The sequence below is a fragment of the Hyla sarda genome, chromosome 1 (genome assembly GCF_029499605.1).
Source record: "Hyla sarda isolate aHylSar1 chromosome 1, aHylSar1.hap1, whole genome shotgun sequence".
Classification (NCBI taxonomy): domain Eukaryota; kingdom Metazoa; phylum Chordata; class Amphibia; order Anura; family Hylidae; genus Hyla; species Hyla sarda.
In genome coordinates, this window is record NC_079189.1 from 330,388,268 (window position 1) to 330,411,087 (window position 22,820).

The 22,820-nt window shown below is 43.2% G+C and overlaps 1 protein-coding gene across 1 annotated transcript; it reads left to right on the forward strand.

Moving 5' to 3' along the window:
* The first annotated feature begins 1,762 nt into the window (after positions 1–1,762).
* On the forward strand, positions 1,763–3,481 carry LOC130361208 (piggyBac transposable element-derived protein 4-like). The gene has a single exon (XM_056563975.1). The coding sequence runs from the start codon at positions 1,763–1,765 to the stop codon at positions 3,479–3,481; it is 1,719 nt and encodes a 572-aa protein (XP_056419950.1).
* Positions 3,482–22,820: the final 19,339 nt, after the last annotated feature.

Below are 22,820 nucleotides of genomic sequence, written 5' to 3' on the forward strand. Positions count from 1 at the left end.
TATTAGAAATTTTTTTATTCCCAGACCCAGGCCCAGCAGCACCATCAGTAAACCATATATTGCCTGAATGACACAGGCTGGAGTTGGCTGATGCATGTGTACGCGCCAAAGCTTCACAATCCCTAATAAAAAAGACAAACATTTTTCCGAAAATTTTTTACGAATATTTAGGACAGCGAGTGCTCTCTATATATTACCAGAATGACGCAGCCTGGAGTTGGCTGCAGCATGAGGAGACCATTGAAATGTGTGATTTTTTTATTTGAAAATTATTTATTTATTGATTTTTTTATCAAAATTTGTGTCCCGGATCCCGCCGTGTGGGTACAAAGGGCTCATGTGGCCGTAAGATGTAGGCGCAACGTCTCCATAGCCCTGACAGGCCATTTTTGGTTTTTGTACCTTTGTTTAACCCCTTTGCGCAGAATGTCATATATAAACGCCGGGTTGTGCAGTGCGTTCGCGCATCCCGGCGTTTATAAATGACATGCAGTTAACCCGGCGCTGCACAGCAGCGCAAGGGTTAACAGGCAGAAATCCCGTGCCCAGCGGCGGGAGACAAGTTCTGCTTGACATCCCAGGACCATCTGTAATTGGTCCTGGGATTAGAGCCCTGTGATTGGTCCCTGTGGACCAATCACAGTGTATCAGTGTCTTTGTTACAATAACACCGGCTCCGAAGCTTTCAGTTCGTTCTGAACAGCGATCGGAGCCGGTGTTAGTGTTAGGACAGAAGACAGAAGACAGAAGAGTGTTAAAAAGCTTTTCTAAAAGCTAAAAATTTAAGTGGAAGTAAAAGAACCCCCCCTGTAGTGCCCCTTACCCTGCTGCTGCTGCCGCCGTCTGAAGTCTGCAGCCTGTCCGATCTGACAGGCTGCAGTGAAGATCCTAGTGACTGTCACTGTATATAACAGTGACAGTCTTGTATAAATCTGTGCCCCAGTAGTGCCCAGCAGTGCCCCCCAGTGCCCATCTGTGCCCATCTGCTGCCTCCTAAGTCTGCAGCCTGTGCGATCTGACAGGCTGCAGTGAAGATCCTAGTGACTGTCACTGAATATAACAGTGACAGTCTAGTGCCCATCAGTGCCCATCAGTGTCCAGTAGTGCCCATCAGTGCCCAGCAGTGCCCATCAGTCTCCAGTAGTGCCCAGCAGTGCCCCTTCCAATTGCTGTCCTCCCTGTCTGAAGTCTGCAGCCTGTGTGATCTGACAGGCTGCAGTGAAGATTGTAACTTGTAACTGTAACTGAATATAGTTACATTCTACAGTACAGTACAGTAATAAAGTTTCAGTGCCCATCAGTGCCCCTTATCCTGCTGCTGATTCATTCATTCGTTCATTCATTCATTCATTCGTTCATTCATTCATTCATTCGTTCATTCATTCATTCATTCATTCATTCATTCATTCATCAGCTGTGAAGAAATTGAAGTCTGTCACTGACCATAACAGTGACAGTGAAGAATAATATAAAATACTGTCAGTGCCCCTGAAGTGACTGTCACCCTTTCATCCCATCACCACCTTGCACACCTCCATACTACCCTGTTACGTTTTTTCCTGGTGCGTCACTGATTAGTGACAGCAGTGACAGTTCGCCGCTGTTTTTTTTTAGTTCTAGTGGCGCTTTTTGTTTCAGTTTTTCCGTTGTTATAAAAAAAGTAAAAAAGTAAAAAAAATATATAAAAATATAAAAATACAAAAAAAATATTGTTCTAGTGTTGTACATCAGAGACACTTCGCCACTTATAGTGTCATCCAATATGTCAAGGCGTCGCATGTACAGCACTGAGGAGGCATATGCCTTCTTGGCATCTTCCTCTGGTTCAGATAGTGGTGAAGAGTTGTTATATTTGCCCTCTTCTTCTTCCTCTTCCACTGATTCTGACGAGGAACCTCCCCGCCACCGCCCTAGGCCAGGTCCTAGTACCAGTCCTAGTACCAATATTGAGCCAGGTCCTAGTGCCATCTCTGAGTGGGCTCCAGCTTCAAACTTTATACCCAATTTGCCTGAGTTTGTGGCCACTGCAGGCATTCGTGTTGACACCGTGGGGTTGAAAGAAGCTGATTTTTTTCAGCTCTTCTTTTCAGAAGAGCTGATTAATTTGATAGTGGAGGAGACCAACCGGTATGCTGAGCAATTCATTGCGGCCAATCCACAGGCATATCATGCTAGGCCTTATCAATGGACGCCAACCAATGCACTAGAGCTCAAAAAATTTTTTGCCCTTTTGTTTAACATGGGCATAGTTAAAAAGCCCACAATTCGCTCCTATTGGAGTAATGATATGCTTTACCATACTCCACTGTACCGGTCGGTCATGCCAAGGAATCGGTTTGAAGCCCTCCTCAAATTTCTACATTATGCTAATAATGAAAATTGTCCACCTCCCAGTGATCCAAATTTTGATCGCATATATAAAATTCGGCCCCTTGTTAATTATTTAAATCAAAAATTTTCTGAAGTTTACACCCCAGAAAAAGAGATTGCAGTGGACGAATCTCTTGTGCACTTCAAAGGAAGGTTGCACTTTAGGCAATACCTGCCTAACAAACGGGCCAGGTATGGGGTAAAACTTTATAAGTTGTGCGAGAGCACAACCGGCTATACGCACAAATTCAGAGTCTATGAGGGGAAAGACTCTAAAATAGAGCCCCCAGAGTGTCCCCCCGTACTAAAAACAACGGGAAAAATAGTATGGGATCTAGTTCACCCCCTGCTAGATCAAGGGTATAACATCTACCTTGATAATTTTTACACTAGCGTCCCATTACTACAATGCCTGTTTGCCAAGGGGACTGTGGCCTGTGGTACCATCAGGCGAAATCAAAGGGATCTGCCTAAAATTTTTGTACGGCAAAAGTTGAAGAAGGGGGAAAGCAAGGCTGTGTGCAAGGACAACATGATGCTTGTGAAGTACCAGGACAAGCGTGATGTTCTTGTACTAACCACCTTACACCCAGACAGATCCACCCCTGTCCAAGTCCGTGGTACCACAGAGAGTGCCCCTAAACCGGTGTGTATCCAGGACTATAATAAGTTCATGGGAGGGGTGGATCTGTCAGATCAGGCCTTGCAGCCGTACACTGCCCTACGCAAAACTAAGACCTGGTATAAAAAATTGGCACTGCACCTCTTCCAAATTACCATGTACAATTCATTTGTGGTGTACAAACGTGCAGGAAATACATGCACATACCTGCAATTCCAGAAAAATGTTATTAAGGACTTTCTGTTTGGGGATCCGGAAGGGGAGGAAAGCAGAGCCACAGGATCGGAGAACAGAATAGTTCCAGGGCAACATTTTCCTGCGGTAGTTCCCCGTAGAGAATCGAGGAGTAGGCAACAGAAGCGGTGTCGGGTGTGCTCCAAGCGTGGCATTAGAAAATGCACTATATACCACTGTGAGACATGTCCCCACAAACCCGGTCTGTGCATTGAAGACTGTTTTAAAATCTATCACACAACATATGATATCTAATTTTGTCCCCTTTAATTATTTTTAGAATGACTTTGGATAACTCTACCCAATGCACCCTTGGAATGACATGTGAGCAATTCATTTATTTCCCCCTTTTTCTCCACTAAACTATTAAAAAAAATCTAATTGGCAAACCCCTAATAAAACTAAAAATTCCCATTATACCCCTAGATGAATACCTTGGCAGGTATAGTTTTATATTTTCAACATTTTGCTAAACCCTTAACAAAAAAAAAAATTCCATTATACCCCTAGATGAATACCTTGGCAGGTATAGTTTTATTTTCACTATCTTGCTAAACCCCTAAACAAAACTTAAAAAAATTTCCATTATACCCCTAGATGAATACCTCAGCAGGTTCCCGGGTTCTGGCTCCATAGGGGCTTCCTAAATCCGACATGCCCCCAAAAAATTCTCTCTCCAAATTTTGCTCCTTCCCTTCTGAGACCTGTAGTTCACCAGCAAAGCATTTTACGTGCTTTTATGGGTTATTTCCTTGCTCAAGGGAAATGGGGCTACAAATTTTGGGGTAATTTTTCAGCTATAACCCCTTGTAAAAATGAAAAATTTGGGGAAAAACAAGCATTTTAGTGATTTTTTTATTTTATTTTTTACATATGCAAAAGTCGTGAAACACCTGTGGGGTATTAAGGTTCACTTGACCCCTTGTTACATTCCCCAAGGGGTCTAGTTTCCGAAATGGTATGCCATGTGTTTTTTTTTTTGCTGTCCTGGCACCATAGGGTCTTCCTAAATGCGGCATGCCCCCAGAGCACTTCCAAAAAGCCAAAATGTGACTCCTTCTCTTCTGAGACCTGTAGTGTGTCAGCAGAGCACTTTTCACCCCCATATGGGGTGTTTTCTGAATCGGGAGAAATTGGGCTTCAAATTTTGGGGGGCATTTTCTGCTTTAACCCTTTGTAAAAATGTCAAATTTTTGAGAAACCAAGCATTTTAGGTAAAAAATATATATATTTTTTTACATATGCAAAAGTCGTGAAACACCTGTGGGGTATTAAGGTTCACTTTACCCCTTGTTACATTCCCCAAGGGGTCTAGTTTCCAAAATGGTATGCCATGTGTTTTTTTTTTGCTGTCCTGGCACCATAGGGGCTTCCTAAATGCGGCATGCCCCCAGAGCAAAATTTGCTTCCAAAAAGCCAAATGTGACTCCTTCTCTTCTGAGACCTGTAGTGCACCAGCAGAGCACTTTTCACCCCCATATGGGGTGTTTTCTGAATCGGGAGAAATTGGGCTTCAAATTTTGGGGGGTATTTTCTGCTTTAACCCTTTGTAAAAATGTAAAATTTTTGAGAAACCAAGCATTTTAGGTAAAAAATATATATTTTTTTTTACATATGCAAAAGTCGTGAAACCCCTGTGGGGTATTAAGGTTCACTTTACCACTTGTTACGTTCCCCAAGGGGTCTAGTTTCCAAAATGGTATGTCATGTGTTTTTTTTTTCCTGTCCTGGCACCATAGGGGCTTCCTAAATGCGGCATGCCCCCAGGGCAAAATTTGCTTCCAAAAAGCCAAATGTGACTCCTTCTCTTCTGAGACCTGTAGTGCACCAGCAGAGCACTTTTCACCCCCATATGGGGTGTTTTCTGAATCGGGAGAAATTGGGCTTCAAATATTGGGGGGTATTTTCTGCTTTAACCCTTTGTAAAAATGTAAAATTTTTGAGAAACCAAGCATTTTAGGTAAAAAATATATATATTTTTTTACATATGCAAAAGTCTTGAAACCCCTGTGGGGTATTAAGGTTCACTTTTCCCCTTGTTACGTTCCCCAAGGGGTCTAGTTTCCAAAATGGTATGTCAAGTGTTTTTTTTTTGCTGTCCTGGCACCATAGGGGCTTCCTAAATGCGACATGCCCCCAGAGCAAAATTTGCTTCCAAAAAGCCAAATGTGACTCCTTCTCTTTTGAGACATGTAGTGCGCCAGCAGAGCACTTTTCACCCCCATATGGGGTGTTTTCTGAATCAGGAGAAATTGGGCTTCAAATATTGGGGGGTATTTTCTGCTTTAACCCTTTGTAAAAATGTAAAATTTTTGAGAAACCAAGCATTTTAGGTAAAAAATATATATATTTTTTTACATATGCAAAAGTCTTGAAACCCCTGTGGGGTATTAAGGTTCACTTTACCCCTTGTTACGTTCCCCAAGGGGTCTAGTTTCCAAAATGGTATGTCATGTGGTTTTTTTTTGCTGTCCTGGCACCATAGGGGCTTCCTAAATGCGGCATGCCCCCAGAGCAAAATTTGCTTCCAAAAAGCCAAATGTGACTCCTTCTCTTTTGAGACCTGTAGTGCGCCAGCAGAGCACTTTTCACCCCCATATGGGGTGTTTTCTGAATCGGGAGAAATTGGGCTTAAAATTTTGGGGGGCATTTTCTGCTTTAACCCTTTGCAAAAATGTAAAATTTTTGAGAAACCAAGCATTTTAGGTAAAAAATATATATATTTTTTTACATATGCAAAAGTCATGAAACCCCTGTGGGGTATTAAGGTTCTCTTTACCCCTTGTTACGTTCCCCAAGGGGTCTAGTTTCCAAAATGGTATGCCATGTGGTTTTTTTTTCTGTCCTGGCACCATAGGGGCTTCCTAAATGAGGCATGCCCCCAGAGCAAAATTTGCTTCAAAAAAGCCAAATGTGACTCCTTCTCTTCTGGGACCTGTAGTGCGCCAGCAGAGCACTTTTCACCCCCATATGGGGTGTTTTCTGAATTGGGAGAAATTGGGCTTCAAATTTTGGGGGGTATTTTCTGATTTAACCCTTTGTAAAAATGTCAAATTTTTGGGAAACCAAGCATTTTAGATATTTTTTTTTTTTTTTTTACATTTGCAAAAAGTTGTGAAACCCCTGTGGGGTATTAAGGCTCACTTAATTCCTTGTTACGTTCCTCAAGGGGTCTAGTTTCCAAAATGGTATGGCATGTGGGCGGTTTTAGCTGTTCTGGCACCATAGGGGCTTCCTAAATGCAACATGCCCCCCAAAAACCATTTCAGAAAAACATACTCTCCAAAATCCCCTTGTCGCTCCTTCGCTTCTGAGCCCTCTACTGCGCCCGCCGAACAATTAACATAGACATATGAGGTATGTGCTTACTCGAGAGAAATTGGGCTACAAACACAAGTAAAAATTTTCTCCTTTTACCCCTTGCAAACATTAAAAAATTGGGTCTACAAGAACATGCGAGTGTAAAAAATGAAGATTTTGAATTTTCTCCTTCACTTTGCTGCTATTCCTGTGAAACACCTAAAGGGTTAAAACACTTACTGAATGTCATTTTGAATACTTTGGGGGGTGCAGTTTTTATAATGGGGTCATTTGTGGGGTATTTCTAATATGAAGACCATTCAAATCCACTTCAAACCTGAACTGGTCCCTGAAAAATATTGAGTTTGAAAATTTTGTGAAAATTTGGAAAATTGCTGCTGAACTTTGAAGCCCTCTGGTGTCTTCCAAAAGTAAAAACTCGTCAATTTTATGATGCAATCGTAAAGTAGACATATTGTATATGTGAATAAAAAAAAAATGTATTTTTAATATCCATTTTCCTTACAAGCAGAGAGCTTCAAAGTTAGAAAAATGCAAAATTTTCAATTTTTTCGTCAAATTTGGGGATTTTTCACCAAGAAAGGATGCAAGTTACCATAAAATTTTACCACTATGTTAAAGTAGAATATGTCACGAAAAAACAATCTCGGAATCAGAATGATCAGTAAAAGCATTCCAGAGTTATTAATGTTTAAAGTGACAGTGGTCAGATTTGCAAAAAACGCTCTGGTCCTTAAGGCCAAAATGAGCTTGGTCCTGAAGGGGTTAAGCACAAGCGCTTATCCAAGAGTCCAGAGGACTCTATAATGCAGGATGGTAGACCACCAAAAGACATTCTTCTCTAAAAGAATTTTTTATGAAATAAAGAAGCAGAGTTCATCCCTCTACGTATTTTTTTTTGAAAATGTTACTTAATAAATCACACGCAACAATCGTTCAATGGTGTAATGGTTATTATTGTGAAAAATTCAAGTTAATTACTGTGATAATTATCAGAAAATTTGAAGAGAACACTACCCAAGAGTGTTTAATACATTGCACCATAAATGTTGAAAGCATGTATGTATGTATTTCAAAAATCCTAAAAATAAAGGCCCAAGCCCAGAAGCATCATGAAGTCAAGTAGTTCCTGAAAGACACAGGAGCAGTCAGGAGTAGGCATCAGCAGTACCCAAGAGGCTTTAATAACCCCTTACATTGCACGATCACTCGCGAGATCGAGCAATAACAGGTGTGTTATGCCCTCAGATGTCCGGGGCTGCACGCGCGCTACACTGAACGGACCAGCGTGTGTCTATCTTTCACCGACAGGTGCGGGTAACCCGCTGAACCCCCTTCGCGATAGGGATTGCAATTATTTGCCAGGAAAGAAGAATCACAACTAAGTGCGGGTCATAAGCTCGGGTTCATTAAGTCCCTGCCCTTTGTACACACCGCATGTCTCTACTACCGATTGGATGGTTTAGTGAGGTCCTCGGATCAGCCCCGGCGGGGTAGGAGAAGGACCTAGCAGAGCACCGAGAATTTAAAGATCATTGTTGAAATTAGCATTAAGCATGTATTAGCTACTGCTAAACTTCCAAAAATTTAAGGCCCAAGGCCTGAGGCATCAGGGAGGCAATTATTTCCTGAAAGACACAGAATGAGTCAGGAGCAGTCATTCGCAGTACCCAAGAGGGTTTCATAACCAACCCCTTACATTTAAAGATCAATGTTGAAATTTGCATTAAGCATGTATTTAGCTACTGCAAAACATCCAAAAATTGAAAGCCCAAGGCCTGAGGCATCAGGGAGGCAAGTAGTTCCCGAAAGACACAGAATGAGTAAGGAGCAGTCATTCGCAGTACCCAAGAGGGTTTCATAACCATCCCCTTACATTTAAAGATCAATGTTGAAATTTGCATTACGCATGTATTTAGCTACTGCTAAACATCCAAAAATTGAAAGCCCAAGGCCTGAGGGCAGGGAGGCAAGTAGTTCCTGAAAGACACAGAATGAGAATGGAGCAGGCATTCGCAGTACCCAAGAGGGTTTCATAACCCCTTACATTTAAAGATCAATGCTGACTTTTGCATTAAGCATATATTTAGCTACTGCTAAACATCCAAAAATTAAAGGCCCAATGCCCAAGTAGTTCCTGAAAGACACAGGATGAGCCAGGAGCAGGCAATCGCAGTACCAAAGAGGGTTTCATAACCCTAATTGATAACCCAAGAGGATTTCATAACCAACCATAATTGGGAAATGTTGGTGTAGCAGCATGGTCAATCTACTCTGAGGCATCTGGCATTGGTGGCTGGAAATCCTGGCTGATCCATCCCTGATTCATCTTGACAAACATCAGTCTCTCCACATTTTTGGTGGACAGACGAGTTCGCCTTGGGGTGACTATGGCCCTGGCCGCACTAAACACCCGCTCTGATGGCCCACTACTGGCCGGGCAGGACAGCTTTTCCAGGGCAAACTCTGCTAGTTGTTGCCATAAATCAAGTTTGACTGCCCAGAAGTCCAGCCGATCTTCAATGGTTGTTGGCATGGCCATGTCAAGGTATGCCACCACCTGCTGGTTCAGGTCCTTCTCGATGTCTACCTGCTGCTGATGAGTTGCTTCACTATGTGGGTGAAGAAAGCTACTCATCAGCGACTGTAGACTCAGGCTGCTGCTGATTGAGCTGGTACTGCTCCTCCCACCCCTCCCCACCCCAGCAGCCATGGCAGTGGAAGGTGAGCGCAGAGGGCCCCCCAAGTCAGACCTGCGAGTGGATGGACCATGTAGCCGATAGGCATCAGCCAACTGACTACGTAGAATCTCTCTGTAGTAGGTAAGTTTGTCCTCCCTCTCAGTGGGTGTAAAAAAGGCCCCCATTTTGGGACGGTGGCGAGGGTCTGATAAGGTGGAGATCCAGAAGTCATCCCGCTGACGAATTTTGACAATTCGGGGGTCACTACGCAAGCAACTGAGCATGCACTGTGCCATTTGTGCCAGTGACCCGGAGGGACTACCTGCCTCCATCTCCACTGCATACTGCCACGTTGTGTCTGGGTCCTCTGTCTCAACTTCCTCATAACCCTCCAGCTCCTCTGGCTCCTCCTGCTCCTCCTCTCCTGTCGGAAGACTAGAAACACCGACCATCTCATCCAACCTAAACTGTGCTCTGCTCTGCCCCTCATGATCCTCCTCCTCCAGTTCAGCCCCCACAGGGCTCATGTAGCCTTGAGATGTAGGCGCAAAGTCTCCATTGCTGTGACCAGCCATGGTTTCAATCATTTGTTGTAGGAAATGTAGGAGGGGAATTATGTCATTCATGGCGTAATCCAGGCGACTCACAAATAATGTGGCTTCCTCAAAGGGCCTCAGCAAACGGCAGGTGTCACGTATGAGCTACCACTGGTTCACATTGAAGTTACACAGGGGAGTACTCCTATCTCCTTGGATCATCAAGAAATCGGTGATGGCTTTTCTTTGTTCGTATAGTCTGTCCAACATATGGAGGGTGGAATTCCAACGTGTGGCAATGTCACAAATAAGACTATGTTGTGGGATACCGTTCTGACGCTGCAGCTCAAGGAAGGTGTGCTTGGCGGTGTACGAGTGGCTGAAGTGCATACACAGTTTCCTTGCCATTTTCAGGATGTTTTGCAAATAGGGTGAACACTTGAGGAAGTGCTTGACAACCAGATTCAACACGTGTGCCATGCAGGGCCCATGTTTCACACTTCCTTGTCGCAGCGCGGACACGATGTTCACCATGGTTCCCATTTCCAGATTTCGTGGAGTAAGCCACACTCAGATTTCTTTACGAATGAACTTTAGCAGTTCCTCCCCTGTGTGACTCCGTTCGCCAAGGCGAACCATGTGAAGAACAGCTTGACACCGCCGTGCCCTACACACATGGTACGATGAATGGCCACCGAGATTTGGATGTGCAGTGGAGGCCGAGGACACGGTGGAGCATGAGGAGGCGGCGTCGCACACTGTAACAGGACCAACTGCCTGGGAGCGAGAGGGTGGAGGAGGAAGCGGTGTGACCTGTCCAAGTTGCTGTTGTGGCTGTGCAGGAACCACATTAACCCAGTGGGCCGTAAAAGACAAGTATTGTCCCTGTCGTAGTTACAGCTCCACATGTCGGCGCTGCCGTGCACTTTTGAACACACCGACAGGCTCAAGGACTGGCCCACCTTCTCTTGTACAAACTTATGCAGGGCTGGTACTGCCTTCTTCGCAAAGAAATGACGGCTTGGGACTCTCCACCTCGGCTCGGCACAAGCCATCAATTCTCTGAAAGGTGCAGAGTCCACCACTTGAAAAGGGAGGGACTGCAACACACGCATCTCGGACAGGAGCACATTCAACTTCTGCGCCGTTGGATGAGTGGGCGCATACTGTTGTCTCTTGGACATGGCTTCGTCGATGGATTGTTGGCGGAATGGCTGACTAAAAGCGGGAGAAGCAGGAGCGACAGAAGGAGGGTTTGACACACAGCTCCCTTCAGCTGAGGTGGTGAAGCCTTGGCTGGATGAAGGAGGGAGCGGATGGCCGCTGAGTGATGCAGCAGGCTGGGCCACCACATCGGAGCCACGGTAACCCCAGGCCGCTTTATGGTGGAAAAGCATGTGTTGACGCAGGGCCGTGGGGCCGACATTGAGACCCTGGCCACGCTTCACCTTCTGCCGACAGATCTTGCATGTGGCTACTTGAACCTCCTCCGGATGCCTTATGAAAAACTTCCACACCACTGAGTAGCTGATTTTCCCACCAGCAGTCCGCACTAATTGACTGCTACTGGCGCCGTCTCCAGGAACACCTGTTCCACTACCTCCCGGAAAGGTAGGCTGCCGCGAAGCAGGTGGTCTCCCCTGGGCACGTTTGGCTCCTGAATTTCCACTACTGCCACCATGCTGACTGCCAACCATGCTATCGCCTTGCTGCCTCAAGGGCAACCTGCAACTCTCTTCTCCTGATGATGATGAAGCCCCTTCTGCATCTGGCTCCCAATTGCGATCGGCTTCATCATCATCAACAGTTGTGTGCACGTCACTGATGTCCTCCTCAGGTTCCCCAAAAGTGTCTGCTTCAGGACCCTGAACACATGCTACACCGCCTCCCACTTCACTCTCCGCATCACTACTTGGCCGCCTAGCGGAGCAAGTGGCGCATGTCTCCTCCCCTTCTTGGCTATCCAGTAGCTGCTGACTGTCCTCTATTGGATCGTCCTCAGTAAATAGTGGAGCTGAACCCACAGCATAAGATACTTCTTTAGGAGAGGGAACAGCATAGGACAAAGGCAATGGGAGGACACGGATTGCTCCCGGGCCATGCCAACTGAGGTTGTGTCTGAGGAACCCACCGACTGTTGACTGGGGGTGTCAGATGTCACTTGTGATGATGTGGATGAGCGTGTTAACCAATCCACGACGGCAGATGGGTTGCTGGTGGAGACACAACGGCTGGCTGATAACGGGAGCTCTGCTGCCAACTCTGCCTGAAGTATTTAGGCCTCTGCCACTCCTCTGTGCACGTCCTGGCACTTCTCTGCCTGACATACTTAGTGCGTTTATGAGGGTATTACAATACGCTACACTACTCTTCAAACAGTATTTGTCTAGAACAGCAGCAGGTGATTACTTAAGGCTATCCTTGAACAGTATGTAGGCCCTTGACAGATTAACAAGTACTAGATGGTACAATTCTTGGATGTACCTATGCGGTATGCACTGAGGAGGGCAGTAATATGCCTAACTATTAGCAGAATATAATCTGTATTTTTGTAAAACACCAGCCGGTGGATACTATTGTTTGGACTTTGACGGTATGGAGCACCTTGACAGCTTAACAGGTACTAAATGGTTCAATACTTGGATGTACCTATGCGGTATGCACTGATGAGGGAAGTAATATGCCTAACTATTAGTAGAAAAAAATCTGTATTTTTGTTATACAACAGCCGGTAGATACTATTGTTTGGACTTTGACTGTATGGAGCACATTGACAGCTTAACAGGTACTAAATGGTACAATACTTGGATGTACCTGTGCGGTATGCACTGATGAGTAGTGTTGAGCGGCATAGGCCATATTCGAATTCGCGAATATTCGCGAATATATGGACGAATATTCGTCATATATTCGCAAATATTCGCATATTCGTAATATTCTCGTTTTATTTTCGCAAAAGCGAAACATTCGCGTATGCGAAAATTAACATATGCGAAAATTAGCATATACAAAAATTAGCATAAACGAAAATTCGCATATGCGGAAATTAGCATATGCAAATGTTCGCATATGCGAAACTTCACACGCCAGTCTCACACAGTAGTATTAGAGCCTTCTTTACACCACACAAGCTGGAAGCAGAGACGGATGATTACTGTGATGTGTACTGTGAAAAAAAAAAAAAAAAACAATATTCGTAATTACGAATATATAGCGTTATATTCGCGAAATTCGCGAATTCGCGAATATGCGATATTCGCGAATAATATTCGAATTGCGAATATTCGCGAGCAACACTATTGATGAGGGCAGTAATATGTCTATTAGCAGAAAAAAAATCAGTATTTTTGTAAAACACCAGCCGGTGGATACTATTCTTTGGACTTTGACGGTATGGAGCACTTTGACAGCTTAACAGGTACTAAATGGTACAATACTTGGATGTACCTGTGCGGTATGCACTGATGAGGGCAGTAATATGCCTATTAGCAGACAAAAAAATCAGTATTTTTGTAAAACACCAGCCGGTGGATACTATTCTTTAGACTTTGACGGTATGGAGCACTTTGACAGCTTAACAGGTACTAAATGGTACAATACTTGCATGTACCTATGCGGTATGCACTGATGAGGGCAGTAATATGCCTATTAGCAGAAAAAAACTCTGTATTTTTGTAAAACAGCAGCCGGTGGATACTATTGTTTGGACTTTGACGGTATGGAGCACCTTGACAGCTTAACAGGTACTAAATGGTACAATACTTGGATGTACCTATGCGGTATGCACTGATGAGGGCAGTAATATGCCTAACTATTAGCAGAAAAAACTCTATATTTTTGTAAAACACCAGCCAGTGGATACTATTGTTTGGACTTTGACGGTATGGAGCACCTTGACAGCTTAACAGGTACTAAATGGTACAGTACTTGGATGTACCTATGCGGTATGCACTGATGAGGGCAGTAATATGCCTAACTATTAGCAGAAAAAACTCTGTATTTTTGTAAAACACCAGCCGGTGGATACTATTGTTTGGACTTTGACGGTATGGAGCCCCTTGACAGCTTAACAGGTACTAAATGGTACAATACTTATATGTACCTATGCGGTATGCACTAATGAGGGCAGCAATATGCCTAACTATTAGCAGAAAAATCTCTGTATTTTTGTAAAACACCAGCCGGTGGATACTATTGTTTGGACTTTGACGGTATGGAGCACCTTGACAGCTTAACAGGTACTGAATGGTACAATACTTGGATGTACCTGTGCGGTATGCACTGATGAAGGCAGTAATATGCCTACTAGCAGAAAAAAAATCAGTATTTTTGTAAAACACCAGCCGGTGGATACTATTGTTTGGACTTTGACGGTATGGAGCACCTTGACAGCTTAACAGGTACTAAATGGTACAATACTTGGATGTACCTATGCGGTATGCACTGATGAGGGCAGTAATATGCCTATTAGCAGAAACAAATCTGTATTTTTGTAAAACACCAGCTGGTGGATACTATTGTTTGGACTTTGACGGTATGGAGCACCTTGACAGCTTAACAGGTACTAAATGGTACAATACTTGGATGTACCTATGCGGTATGCACTGATGAGGGCAGTAATATGCCTAACTATTAGCAGAAAAAACTCTGTATTTTTGTAAAACACCAGCCGGTGGATACTATTGTTTGAACTTTGACGGTATGGAGCCCCTTGACAGCTTAACAGGTACTAAATGGTACAATACTTGGATGTACCTATGCGGTATGCACTGATGAGGGCAGCAATATGCCTAACTATTAGCAGAAAAATCTCTGTATTTTTGTAAAACACCAGCCGGTGGATACTATTGTTTGGACTTTGACGGTATGGAGCACCTTGACAGCTTAACAGGTACTGAATGGTACAATACTTGGATGTACCTGTGCGGTATGCACTGATGAAGGCAGTAATATGCCTACTAGCAGAAAAAAAATCAGTATTTTTGTAAAACACCAGCCGGTGGATACTATTCTTTGGACTTTGACGGTATGGAGCACCTTGACAGCTTAACAGGTACTAAATGGTACAATACTTGGATGTACCTATGCGGTATGCACTGATGAGGGCAGTAATATGCCTATTAGCAGAAACAAATCTGTATTTTTGTAAAACACCAGCTGGTGGATACTATTGTTTGGACTTTGACGGTATGGAGCACCTTGACAGCTTAACAGGTACTAAATGGTACAATACTTGGATGTACCTATGCGGTATGCACTGATGAGGGCAGTAATATGCCTAACTATTAGCAGAAAAAACTCTGTATTTTTGTAAAACACCAGCCGGTGGATACTATTGTTTGGACTTTGACGGTATGGAGCACCTTGACAGCTTAACAGGTACTAAATGGTACAATACTTGGATGTACCTATGCGGTATGCACTGATGAGGGCAGTAATATGCCTATTAGCAGAAACAAATCTGTATTTTTGTAAAACACCAGCTGGTGGATACTATTGTTTGGACTTTGACGGTATGGAGCACCTTGACAGCTTAACAGGTACTAAATGGTACAATACTTGCATGTACCTATGCGGTATGCACTGATGAGGGCAGTTATATATGCCTAACTATACGTAGAAAAAACTATTTAAAAATAAATAAACAGTCGGTGAATAGTATTGTTTGCCCTTGCACAGTATGTAACCAGCCCCTTGACAGATTAACAGGTACAAAATGGTACAAATGCACTACAGTCCACTGAACAATCACATATTTCTGAACAGCAGCAGGACCCAACAGTGCAGCACCACAAAAACAAAAATCCAGGGATTAAACCCTAATTTGCACTCTGTCACACAATTCTGAGCAGCAGAAGATTTGAGGAGCAAATAAAAATAAACTCAATTGGGCTGAAAAATGAGGAGATAAGATGCTTCAGAAAGTTCAGGCAGCTTGGAGATCTGTATGAGGCAGCTGACAGCTATCTGCCCCTCTCTGCTGCAATGCTCAATAACGTGAATAGGAGGTTTAGCTATCAATGATCCTTCTCAGAGTAACAGCACAGCACTCTGCACTCCTGTCTTTCCCTAATGCTGATGTGACTAGCAGTTGCAGTGTAATGCTGTGGTATGAGCTATTCACACACATGCAGTCCCGTCCTCTCCATCTGAGTGCATAGATGAAATGAAGAGAGGCAAGATGGCCGCCGATTATATAGGGGCTGTGACATCACAGGGGTCAGTGAACATTGATAGGCTGCATCTCACATGTGATTCAGGGTCAGCCCGCCTAACTTCATTCCCGGCGCTGTTTCCCGCCCTCCCATAATCCCCTGCCCCATGTACTCACATGTGGATCCGCCATCTTAGGTCTCCAATAGCCTGGAACGCTGTAAAATGGAGTTTAATGAAGCGATTTGCGCAATAGAATCGCAGCGATATTCGTATTCGTTGCGAATCGAATTTTTCATGAAATTCGTAACGAATTTGGGTTCGTCAACTTCGATTCGCTCATCTCTAGCGGTATTCTTAGAATTTTTTTTATTGGACTATGCTACAAGGGCTGTAAAGTTAGTGTAGTTTATGATATAGTGTTTGTACCTGTATGTGACGGTTTTCTCACAATTCTTATGTGATTTTCACCCCAAAATGTATTTTTAACAGCATGCAAAATGACAGTTGTCTCAGATTTTTACCAGGTTGCAATGTGGCCGAGACCTGACCTCACTAGCCAGCTGATTACAGGGAGCCTGTCTGCTTCAATGGGTGGAGTGATCGCTTGGTGGGAGAGAGTTCAATCTGTAACTAATGCAACAGCTGTAGGCACCCTGATTGAAAACCACAGGTCTTTTGAATGGACGCAGCTCATTCATGTTTCAATGGGTGGGGTGGCTGATGTGTGGGAGGGAGGAAAATGGAATAATGGGATTTGTAGTCAAAAGAAGAAAAGTGAAACAGGAAATACCAGTTCACAAAAAGCTAGCCACAGTATTACGGTAATCTCACATCATAGCCATTTAGCACCAAGACATGTGCAGAACCTTCCTAAGCATGTCCATTACTGCCTGCCAGGTATGTACTAAAATCACCTTATGATGGATAATCCCTTTAAGGACTCAGCAAATTTTTGTTTTTGCATTTTAGCTTTTCCCTCCTTCCCTTCTAAAAATCATAACGCTTTCAATTTTGCACTTACAGACCCATATAAGGGCTTGTTTTTTGCATCACCAATTGTACTTCCCAATGACATAACTGATTTTATAATATAACCTGCGGCGAAATAATTTTTTTTTTTTTTTGTGGCATGAAATAAATTTAAATTTTGGGGGCTCCCGTTTCTACGCAGTGCATTATTTGGTAAAAATTACACCTTATTTTTATACTATAGGTCTATATGGTTACAATAATACCCAATATATATAGTTTTTATTTTATTTTAATACTTGAAAAAATAATAAACTACATGCACCAAAATTAGTTGGTTTAAAATTGGCATCTTATTTTATAATATAATAACCTACGGCAAAAACAAAACAAAAAAATTTTGTGGGATGAAAAAAATTAAATAAAAAAAAAGTCATTTTGTGACCTTTGGGGGCTCCCGTTTCTACGCATCTGTGCAATATGGTAAAAATTACACCTTATCTTTATTCTGAAGGTCCATACGGTTACAAGGATACCCAATTTATATAGTTTTTATTTTAATACTTTAAAAAAATGATAAACTACATGCACCAAAATTAGTTAGTTTAAAATTGGCATTTTATGACCCCTATAACTTTTTTATTTTTCCGTTAAAGGGGCGGTATGAGGGCTAATTTTTTGTGCCGTCATCTTTAGTTTTAATCGGTATCATTTTTGTTTTGATTGGACTTTTTGATCGCTTTTTAATAATATTTTTATGGTATATGAAGTGACCAAAAATGCACAATTTTGGACTTTGGTATTTTTTTACGTGTACGCCATTGACCTTGTGGTTTAGCTAACCTAATATTTTAATAAGTATATGTAATATAAATAAAAAATATTTATAAGTACCAGTCCTCTAAAGTACTGCAGATATAGGGTAGAAGAAAGGTAAATAATAGAACAGATAGTATAGAGGAATGTGAATATACAGTTTATTATTTATTTCAATTAATGTATGTCGTCAACTTTAGAAGGGCCCTTGCGTGAGGTGGACGGCAATACTAGTAGATAACAGTAGAATATAAAATGGTATTAAAATGGATTATAAATGTTAAAAAATAATAAAGATAAAAATATCAAATTTCTGTATGATATCATACAGCTACTGAAGAAAATGTCCGTGACGTTGAAACGTGTCTACCTTGCCATATATACGCTATTGCACATCAACCATAAAGACTATTATAATAGCCATTTGAGATTTACCATTTGAAACTGTACGATGCCCTTTATTTGGAGACCACTGCAGCCCGTGCGCACTTAGTGCCGTGTTCACACACGTGGAACGCTCTCTCTGACCCATCCTCAAAGCCCCGGTTTACCTACGTGAGTCCCGGACATCATCTCTATAGGCCGGACGCCTGCCGTGCCAGCCTGGGACCCACGAACCGCCGGAGAACCACTCACCCATCACACAGATGGGCTCACACAGGACACAGCCGTCCCCAGCACAGGACGCAGTCGTGATAGCCGTACCAGCCGTGCCAGCCTAAGCAGAAGTACATCCTGCGGAGGGTGAGTGGTGCTGTGCACCGATCTTCATTACAAGCGTTACACTAACAATAAGCTTCCAAGACATCCCAGCATCTACCACTACTACTATTACGCTTATAAGATACCCCAACATCTAATACTATTATTATCACTATTGGCACTATACCACCAACGAAATATCACTATTGGCACTATACCACCAATGAAATATACCTATGAACTGTATCTATAAACTGCACCATCAATGAATTCAACATAGGAAGTATACAAAAGTATACCATCATATGAACTGTATCATTTATGGATCCAATGCATTATATACACTGAATGGACTAAGTGCAATAAGCGAAATGAGATAGAGGACTTTTTGATTATTGATATTTTTATCTTTATTACTTTTTAACATTTATAATACATTTTAATACCATTTTATATTCTACTGTTATCTACTAATATTGCCGTCCACCCCACGCAAGGGCCCTGCTAAAGGTGACAACATATATTAATTGTAATAAATAATAAACTGTACATTCACATTCATCTATACTATTATTTACTTTTCTTCTACCCTATATCTGCAGTACTTTAGAGGACTGGTACTTATAAATATTTTTTATTTATATTACATATACTTTCTAGCTATAGGCCTTTTTTGGGCAACACCGTTAACCTCAAGTACTATCTCTATCCTAGGTGAGCTACACATACTACACATTCTAATACTTTAATAGTTTGGACATTTACGCACGTAGTGGCACTCCATATGATTATTTTTATTCTCTATTATATTATTTTATTTAAAAAATTGGAAAAGGGGGTGATTTGAACTTTTAATAGGGAAGGGGTTATTTAACTTTTATTTAATTTTTTTTAGCCCCCATAGGGGCTAAAACATGCAATCTTCTGATTGCATATACTGATCAGTGCTATGCTAATGCAAAGCACTGATCAGTGTAATCAGCGATCTGCTGCTCTAGCCAGGCATGGAGCAGTAGATCGCCGATCGGACAATGGACAACCCTCCAGTCATCCGGTAAGCTGATCGGGACATCGCGATTTTGTCGCTATAGTCCTGATCAGCTCCGCTGAGCTTCCAGGATTCTTTTACTTTTGTTTTAGACTCTGAGATCTGCCGGTGAGAACGGTTTAAACGCGTTATACCGGAACAGGTACGCCCTGAGTCCTTAAGTATAAGGGATGCAAGGTGTATGCATATGCCCTGCGTCCCCAAGAGGTTAATATCTTTGTTTTATGATAATATACTATATTGTTATAGAAACATAGAATGTGTCGGCAGATAAGAATCATTTGGCCCATCTAGTATGTCCAATAATCTGAATCCTATCAATAGTCTCTGGCCTTATTTTATATGACGGATAGCCTTATGCTTATCCCATGCATGTTTAACTCCTTGGGGACAGAGCCCATTATAACCCTAAGGACGGGAGCATTTTTTGCAATTCTGACTACTGTCACTTTAAGCATTAATAACTCTGGGATGCTTTTACTTTTCATTCTGATTCCGAGATTGCTTTTTCGTGACATATTCTACTTTATGTTAGTGGTAAATTTTTGTTGATACTTGCATAATTTCTTGGTGAAAAATTCCAAAATTTGATGAAAAAAATTGAAAATTTTGCATTTTTCTAACTTTGAAGCTCTCTGCTTGTAAGGAAAATAATAGATAAATAATATTTTGATTCACATATAAAATATGTCTACTTTATGTTTGCATCATAAAGTTGACATGTTTTTACTTTTGGAAAACATCAGAGGGCTTAAAAGTTCAGAAGCAATTTTCCAATTTTTCACAATTTTCAAAATCGGAATTTTTTAGGGGCCAGTTCAGTTTTGAAGTGGATTTGAAGGGCCTTCATATTAGAAATACCCCATAAATTACCCCATTATAAAAACTGCACCCCTCAAAGTATTCAAAATGACATTCAGTAAGTTTGTTAACCCTTTAGGTGTTTCACAGGAATAGCAGCAAAGTGAAGGAGAAAATTCTAAATCTTAATTTTTTACACTCGCATGTTCTTGTAGACCCAGTTTTTGAAATTTTACAAGGGGTAAAAGGAGAAAAAGCCCCCTAAAATTTGTAACCCAATTTCTCTCGAGTATGGAAATACCTCATATGTATATGTCAAGTGTTCGGTGGGCGCAGTAAAGGGCTCAGAAGGGAAGGAGCGACAATGGGATTTTGGAGAGTGAGTTTTGCTGAAATGGTTTTTGGGGGCATGTCGCATTTAGGAAGCCCCTATGGTGCAAGAACAGCAAAAACAAAAAACACATGGCATACTATTTTGGAAACTGCACCCCTCAAGGCACGTAACAAGGGGTCCGGTGAGCCTTAACACCCCACAGGTGTTTGACGACTTTTCGTTAAATTCGGATGTGTAAATGAAAAAAAAAAATTTTCACTAAAGTGCCGTTTTTTTCCCCAAATTTACCATTTCCACAAAGGGTAATGGGAGAAAAATCCCCCCAAAATTTTTAACTCAATTTCTCCCGAGTACGGAGATACCCCATATGTGGCCCTAAACTGTTGCCTTGAAATACGACAGGGCTCTGAAGTGACAGAGCGCCATGCGCATTTGAGGCCTGAATAAGGAATTTGCAGTAGGGGTGGACCCGGTTACAAGGATGGGGCTTGTCTCCACCAAAACCCTACAGCAGTGTCTCCCACAGGGTGCCTCAAGCTGTTGCAAGACTCCCAGCCTTGGGGCACCCCAAACCTTCAGCTGTGGCAAAATGACAACTCCCAGAATGCACTGACAGACCGTACATGCTCGGAGCTATAGTTTTACAACAGCTGTAGGCATACTGGTGGGGAACCACTGAATTAGAAAACAGACTCTAGCTCAGTGATTCCAACCCATGTGCCTCCAGCTGTTGCAAGACTACAACTCCCAGCATGTACGGTCTGTCAGTGCACTCTGGGAGTTGTAGTTTTGCAACAGCTGGAGGCACACGGGTTGGAATCACTGAGTTAGGAAACAGACTCTAGCTCAGTGTTTCCCAACCAGTGTGCCTACAGCTGTTGCAAAACTACAATTCCCAGCATGCCCGTACAGTCAGGGATGCTGGGCGTGTAGTTCTGCAATAACTGGCCCTTCAGATTTTGCAGAACTACAACTCCCAGCATGCCTGGACAGTCTGGGCATGCTAGGAGTTGTAGTTATGCAACAACTAGGGAAGAACAGTGGCCTACAAACTGTAGCCCTCCAGATGTTGCAAAATTACAACTCCAAGCATGCCCAGACTGTCCAGGCATGCTGGGAGTTGTAGTTCTGCAACATCTGAAGGGCCAAATATTGCAGAAATACACGCCCAGCATCCCTGACTGTCTGGGCATGCTGGGAGTTGTAGTTTTGCAACATCTGGAGGGCTACAGTTTGGAGACCACCATATAGTGGTCTCCAAATTGTGCCACTTCAGATGTTGCAAAACTACAACTCCCAGCATGCCCAGACAGTCAGTGCATGCTGGGAGTTGTAGTTTTGCAACATCTGGAGGACCACAGTTTAGAGACCACTACACAGTGGTCTCCAAACTGTGACCCTCCAGATGTTGAAAAACTACAACTCCCAGCATGCCCAAGACAGCCTTTGGGAGTTGTAGTTTTGCAGCTTTTAGAAGGCCACAGTGAAGATCACTTATCGCGATCTTCACTGCAGCCTTCTCAGACGCACTTTCCGGGCGCCGCTCTTCCTCCTGCCGCCGCTTCTCCGGGATGCCGCCGCCTCCGCCGCCGCAGGTCCGGGTAAGCCGGGCCATGTCCCCCCCCTCTCGCCGCCCGTGTTCCCCCCGCTCTGTACCAACTTCGATCGGTGCGCAGAGCGGGGGGAAATGAACTCTACCCCCCCCGCCCCCCTCCTGCCATTGGTGGTCAGCCTGACCGACCAATGGCAGGGGATAGCAACACTGCGACCTCGCTCCTATGCTTTAGGCTGGTCAGAGCACTCTCTGACAGCTCCGATCAGTCTTATTTTCCGGGAGATCGGGTCACTAGTGACCCGATTTGCCCGGATTGCGGCAAATCGCAGGTCTGAATTGACCTGCGATTTGCTGCGATCGCCGATATGCGGGGGTCTCAGGACCCCCCTAGGCATTGCCACGGGATGCCTGCTGATAGATATCAGCAGGCATCCCGGTCCGATCACCGCGAGTGGCAGTGATCGGAAATGCCGAGGGGGCATGGATACGCCCTCCATCCTGAAGTGACGGGACGCGAGGGCGTATGCGTACGCCCTTCGTCCCCCAGGAGTTAAACTCCTTCACTGTATTTGCAGCGACCACTTCTGAAGGAAGGCTATTCCATGCATCCAGTACTCTCTCTGTAAAGTAATACTTCCTGATATTACTTTTAAACCCTTGCCCTTTTCATTTAAA